At 52.8% G+C, this 6,879-nt stretch overlaps 1 protein-coding gene across 1 annotated transcript; it reads right to left on the bottom strand.

The window, feature by feature from the left end:
• Nucleotides 1-2,879: 2,879 nt before the first annotated feature.
• On the bottom strand, nt 2,880-6,631 carry LOC124672608 (protein Rf1, mitochondrial-like). The gene is made up of 2 exons (XM_047208812.1): nt 6,386-6,631; nt 2,880-5,227 (listed from the first exon to the last, which is right to left on the bottom strand). The coding sequence occupies exons 1-2, from the start codon at nt 6,629-6,631 to the stop codon at nt 3,239-3,241; spliced, it is 2,235 nt and encodes a 744-aa protein (XP_047064768.1). The 3' UTR covers nt 2,880-3,238.
• Between the last annotated feature and the right edge of the window lie 248 nt (nt 6,632-6,879).

Below are 6,879 nucleotides of genomic sequence, written 5' to 3'. Positions count from 1 at the left end.
TTTTTGTCCGACGCGCTCCGATACGGTGTCCGGCGCTCCGAGCCCGTCCCCGCCCCATAGGGGACGCTCCGGGCACGCCGGACACAACGAAAAGCGAGACGAAGAGACGCGGGCCTGACCCGTCAGTGGCTCGGAAGCCTAAAATCCCGTCGCCTACCTTTGGTCAAGCGACGTTAATGGCGTCCCAGTTTTCCCAGGTGACGCAGGGACGCGTCTCGTCGTGCATAGCCGTGTGGCCGTCCGCGCTGGTGTTATTGCGTGCAACCACCCGCTGCCGCCGCTGTACATTAAGAGGCCCTGCGGTTCGTCCCAATCTCTCACCGCTCCCAAACCTTCTCGTCGCCTCCCCCCCGGATCTTCTCCCCCCCCCCCCCCGATGTTCTCCTCGCCGCTCCAAGCAATGTCGTCCTCGTCCTCCCGCAAGATCACCGCGGCGAACGGCTTCGGCCGCGACAGCCTAACCGTGAAGGAGGCATGGGCGCTGTACCACGCGGGATATCTTGTCCCGCCGGACATGCGCCTGCCAAGCAGCGGCGGCTGGAAGATGGCCATGAACGGCATTGGCATCCCGCCGCCGCCGAAGCCGGGTATGAAGCAATGGAAGGACGGCATTAGGGCCCGGTGGGCTCAACTCAGCGCCGAGGAGCGGGCGGATCCGACCTGGGCGCCCAAGAACAATGACGAGTGGTGGGCCACGTACTTCAAGGCCAAGTACGACGTGGATATGTGCAACACCGCCGGCCTCATCGGCGGGCCGAACAGCTAGAACAGGGAGGGGCACGCCCGGTTCTGGGGCTTTCCGGGGTGCACCCTCGAGAGCGTCATCCGCGGCATCCGCAACGGCGCTCCAAAGTTGGAGGCGCCGCCCTCACCGCCACCGTCTCCCGCGGCGCAATGGCAGCCAAGGAGGACCACGTACTCGTCCTCCTCGAACTCTTCTTCCTCAGGACCGACCCGATCGACGCCGTCCTCGTCGTACCGCTAGGCGCCCTACACCGTCCCCAATCACGTGAAGGAGGAGTCGGTGACGCTCGTCAATCTGAGGCGCGGCGACAGCGACAGCCGGCGACAGCAAGAGAGGCGGGGCGACGCCCTCCTCATCCCGAAGCCGGAGGTGAAGGAGGAACCGGAGGAAGCGTCGCAGGCGGCGCTGCTGGCGGAGTACGAGCGGCAGCAACGCCTCATCGCCAGCAGCAACGACCCCGAGGACTGCCCAGGGTTGCGAGCGGCGTTCTTGGCGTCGTTGAACGACAAGGACGCCTGGAGGGGCGACCTCGACACGGCGATCGCCATGTCCATCCGCGACACAGGCAAGCCGCTCGTGGACCTCACCGACGACGGCGAGGCAGGACCAAGCGGCCTGGTGAAGGACAAGCCCGTCGACGAGCCCGACGAGCGCGTCAAGCAGGAGGTCGTCACCGACGACATGTACAACTTCCACCAGTACTACGACGCCTCCGGCCGCCGCAAGTACTTCTAGATTAGGTTTAGTTTAAATTTAGTCGAATCTCGTTCGAATCTATGTAATATATGCCAAGTTTGGATGAATTTAATCGAATTTCCCTTAAGTTTTAAATTTCTGAAATTTTGTTTGGGGGACGCGACTGGGGAGCGACGTCCCCCAAACGCTCGATCCGGCGCTTTGGGGACGGTTTGGGGACGCGACTGGAGATGCTCTAAGGACTCCCAATAAGGCCAGACAAGATGGAGAAATTCGTTAATCGACCACAGAGGACTTCCCATACCTGCACATGAGCAAGAGGAAGTCTGTAGTGATCTTTCCTGCTGCTATCCAAGAGCTGACATGGAGTTCAAAGCCATTGCAGAGCTGCAGTGCAAATAGTTGGCAAGACCCACACCATGGCTTGAAGATTCATTAAATGATTACAATTACTAAACTAGGCTGAAGTAGCCTTTTAATCTGGCAGTATGCTAACCCAGCTGGAGCTGGGATAGACGTACTACTCGATTATAACTAGGCTGAAGTAGCCTGTTAATCATTATATTTTCCTATTTTATCTATGATTTCCATCAGCTTCAGGTGTTGTAACTCCTACAGTGAGAGTGGGATCATGTTCTGATACTTAATGTGTACTAGGTGTTGTACACATTGATTTGATTTGAATGCCTAGACCTCCACCAAATTAGATATCATCAATCTCAGCCTATAGAGATTCTCCTTTTGATAACATTACTCATCTTATCTGCTAATTCAAAGGATATGATGTTCATGATTTCTTTATCGAAAAATGATGTTCATGATTTAAGGGACATAATTTCCCATAATTTGGCTGCTAAAATGTACTTATGTATTTAATTTTGTCACCTGGATGTAACACATTATATCTGGGGAAAATGAAAGCTCTGGAAAGATATTTAGGAAATGTGAAAAAAAACAGGTGCCAACAAAAATGGTTTGCCCGGTGACAAAGTGAACTTCAATTTGGAGAATATATTTATCTCGCATTTCTTTTCCATACATAGATGGCAAAATGAAGAGATAAATTACAAAAAAACGAACAAAATTGTCCAATGCATAGCTCAAATGGTATATTCCTCATACCTTTTGTCCTCTTCTTCAGTTTGTTGGTGAAGTTCTCATCTAAACCATTGGTCTAGTCATTGGACGCAGCTTACATGCTGTGCTCAGTGCCCAGGATATTACATATCTCGTGTGTTTTACACGAGGAAAGTATGGCTAGCTTAAACTAAAAATGATAACATTTAGTATATTCCTCACAGCACGATGCTACCAGTAAGCACCCAGCTAATAAAATCTCTCTTTGTCCTTGGAAGACGACAATACCTTCACTTATCAAACATAGCAAGGCCCACCCAAAGCCCTTGTTGTCCATTATGAAGTATGAAGCACTCTTGGACACAAGAAATCATAAATGCAACTCCTAATCAGCCAGGCCACTATGTGCCTAAAGAAAATTCGAACTAGACAACCTATCCAACTACAAGTAAGCAGAAACGAACAAATTCACACTTCTCGAATTCTAGTACAAGAGAAACCAGAATAACAGCACATTTGGCTTCATACCAAATGAGATATCAGAGCAACTAGAGAAACATATCCAACTACAAGATATGAGAGCATAACCATGCTAAGTAACAAGTGCTGAGTACTAACACTAGCGCAGCGCCAGGTGATACCACAGTATCTACCCTGAATGTTTTCTCCATGTTGGACACTAAGCAATATCCATTGGTCATTGAAGTTTGTGTAACAGGATCAGGCCATACCAGTACCAATAACCAAGTCAAACATATTGTGTCTTCTTTCATTACCCTTCCGCGGGCTTTGAGGAATACCCTTGTTCTTCATTTCGGTAAACAATTTGTTGGCTTGCACCGAATCACCTTGTCTAAAGTAACCCTTGATCATGCACTCATAAACATTAGTGTCATGTGGCACTCCCATATCAATCATCTCACTGAATTTGTCCATGGCATCATCCATCCTGCCCATTCTGCAAAATGCAGATATCACAATTAAATATGTGACATGATCAGGGTTCACACCATGCTTCAACATATCTTCGAAGACAAGCATTGCTGCGTCCATCTTTCCACACTTAGCATATGCACCAATCAGTATGTTGTAAACACTGAGACTGGGTGCAACTCCGTCTCGTACCATCTGCTCACGGAAATCATTCATATCAACAAGGGATCCTTCTGTAGCATAACCATTAAGCATAATCCCGTATGAGACAACATCGGGTTTATGGCCCTTCTCAGCCATGGAATAAAATAATTCTGCAGCTTCTTTGATTCTTCTGGTCTTCCAAAGATTGTCGATGAATGAGTTGCAAGTAAAAACGTCCCACATGATACCTTGAGTTTTCATTTCTTCCAACAACCTAGCGACTTCTTTCGACTGGCCCGAAGTGGAATATCCATGGATCAGGCTATTATATGTCACCGTATCCGGCCGAACACCATTATCGACCATTTGCCGAAGGACACCCTCTGCCTTGTCCATTGCTCCTGCTTTGCACAACCCATCAATAATGGAGTTATATGTCACGATATCCGGCCGAACACCATTATCGACCATTTGCCGACGGACCACCTTTGCCTTGTCAATTTCATTTGCTTTGCACAGCCCATCAATAATGGAATTATATGTCACCACATCAGGCTCAATCCTCTGCTGTATCATTTCACGGAATAGATCACATGCTTTGGTTATTTCACCCTCTTTCAAGAAGCCATCAATAAGTGTGTTGTATGAGACAACATCGGGTTTATGGCCCTTCTCGGCCATGGAATAAAATAATTCTGCAGCTTCTTTGATTCTTCCGGTCTTGCAAAGATAGTCCATGAATGAGTTGCAAGTAAAAACGTCCCACATGATACCTTGAGTTTTCATTTCTTCCAACAACCTAGCGACTTCTTCCAACTGGCCCGAAGTGGAATATCCATGGATCAGGCTATTATATGTCACGGTATTCGGCCGAACACCATTATCGACCATTTGCCGAAGGACCCCCTCTGCCTTGTCCATTGCTCTTGCTTTGCACTGCCCATCAATAATGGAACTATATACCGCCACATCAGGCACAACCCCCTGCTGTATCATTTCATGGAATAGATCCAAAGCTTTGCTTATTTCACCCTCCTTCAAGAAGCCATCAATTACCGTGCTGTATGAAACCACGTTGGGAGAGTGGTCAGATCCTTTTTTGGTCATCATCCGGAGCAGGTCAAGCGCACGCTGGCTCCTCCCGTTGTTGCAGAAGCCCTTGAGAATTATTGAGTAGGAAATGACATCAGGCAGATCGCCGGGCATCCTATGGAGCAGCACGTCCAGAGCCTCCTCCGTTCGCTTCATGTCACAGAGGCACTTCAATAAATTGTTGAAAGTGACAACGTTCTCCCTGATACCTGTCTTGAGGAGGTGCCCGAAGAAGGCAGGCCCTAGGTCCGGGCGGTGGGTGTGGCAGCAGCAATCAATCAGTATGCTGTATGTGTAAATGGTGGGTGCGATCACCGTACGTTGGCCTGCTCGGGCCATTTGTTGGAAGAGAGTGATGGCAAGGGCAGGGCCATCGGGGCAGGCGATGGAGGGCGGGGCACGCGCGAGGGCGGCGAAAAAGCCGTCGAGCGCGCGTTCTGGTACCTTGACGGGTTGACGAAGCAATTTGCCGAACAGTTGGTGCGCAAGCTCCGGACTGAGCGTCTCCGAGCCCAGACGATCCTTGAATTCGTTCAGCAGCTAATAGCCGGGTGAGGGGACGGGGTCGTAGAGAGAAGAGAAGCTGGGTCGGAAGCGTCGCATTGCCGCCGCCGCCTGGGAGGCCGCGCTCTCTCCTCTAGCGGCGGTGAATGCGGACCGCAACGACTAACCGCCGGCCCGAGCCCTGGTGGAGGACGACGACGGAAGACTCCGCAGAGCTCTCCGTCCCTCCTGCAGCGGCCGTGAATGCTAGAGCGCGCCGGCGTGAGTGTCGTCCGCTCCGGGTCTCTACCAGATTTACTCCAAGCCGCATCCCAAAGCGTCCCTAAACACCACCGGATCGAGCTTGTGGTGTTTGGGGAACGTCGCGGATCGAGCTGTGGTGTTTGGGGAAAGTCGCTCCCATCCACATCCCCAAATAAAATTTTAGAAATTTAAAACTCGAGCGAATTTATTCAAACTTACTATATATTACAAAAATTCGAATAAAATTCGATCAAATTTAAACTAAATCCTAATCTAGTACTTGCGGCGGCTAGAGAAGTCGTAGTACCGGTGGAAGTTGTACATGTCGTTAGTGACGACCTCCTGCTTGACGCGCTCGTCGGGCTCGTCCTTCACCATGGCGCTTGGCCCAACCTCGGCGTCGTCGGTGAGATCCACGAGCGGCTTGTCAGTGTCGCGGATGGACATGGCGATCACCGCGTCGAGGTCGCCCCTCCACGCGTCCTTGTCGTTCAGCGACGCCGCGTGCAGCCCTGGTCAGTCCCCGGGGTCGTCGCTGCTCGCGATGAGATGTTGTTGACGCTCGTACTCCGCGAGCAGCGCCACCTGCCCGGCTTCCTCGTCGTCCTGCTCCTCCTTCACCTCTGGCTTCGGGATGAGGAGGGCGCCACGCCGCGCCTTTGCTCCTACCGGCTGCCGCTGCCGCCGCGCCTCGGATTGGCTGGCGGCGTCGCGAACTACGGCTCCTCCTCCTTCACCTCACGCTTGGGGACGGTGTAGGGCGCGATGCGGTGCGATGAGGACGGCGCCGATCGCGCCGGCCCTGATGAGGAAGAGTTGGAGGAGGACGAGTACGTCCTCCTTGGGCTGCCAGCGTGCTGCGGGAGATGATGGCGGCGAGGACGGCGTCTCCAATCTTGGAGCGCCGTTGTGGATGCCGTCGACGACGTTCTCCAGGGTGCGCCCCAGAACGCCCCAGAACAGGACGCGTCCGTCCTTGTTCCAGTTGTTCGGCCGGCCGATAAGGCCGGTGGTGCTGTTCATCTCCATGTCGTGTTGCGCCTGGAAGTAGGCGATCCACCAGCCGTCGTTGCCGGTGGCTGCCCAGGTTGGATCCGCCCGCTCCTCGGCGGTGAGGCGAGACCGCCGGGTCCTGATCGCGTCCTTCCAGCGATCTATGCCTGGCGGCGGTGGGACGCCTATGCCGTTGACGACCATCCTCCACCACCGCTGCTTGGAAGGCGCATGTCCGGCGGGACGGGATATACCGCGCGGTACAGTGCCCACGCCTCCGCCACGGTGAGGTTGCCGCGGCCGAAGCCGTTCGCCGCGGCGATCTTGCGGGATGACGAGGACGATATTGGATAGAGGTTGGAGCGACGAGGAGAAGATTTGGGAGCGGCGAGAGATTGGGATGAACAAGAACCGCAGGGGCGCTCTTATTAATCTACAGCGGCGGCAGACAT

Source organism: Lolium rigidum, chromosome 7 (genome assembly GCF_022539505.1).
Source record: "Lolium rigidum isolate FL_2022 chromosome 7, APGP_CSIRO_Lrig_0.1, whole genome shotgun sequence".
NCBI classification, from domain to species: Eukaryota; Viridiplantae; Streptophyta; class Magnoliopsida; order Poales; family Poaceae; genus Lolium; species Lolium rigidum.
The sequence above is the reverse complement of the archived record's forward strand: the minus strand, read 5'-3'. Positions and strand labels throughout refer to the sequence as shown.

Coding starts and splice junctions, on each gene's coding strand:
- LOC124672608 (XM_047208812.1), bottom strand. CDS start 6,631: ATGGTCGTCAACGGCATAGGCGTCCCACCGCCGCCAGGCATAGATCGC. Junction 5,228..6,385: donor GACGCGTCCTGTTCTGGGGC/GTTCTGGGGCGC, acceptor CCCGGCTATTAG/CTGCTGAACGAATTCAAGGA.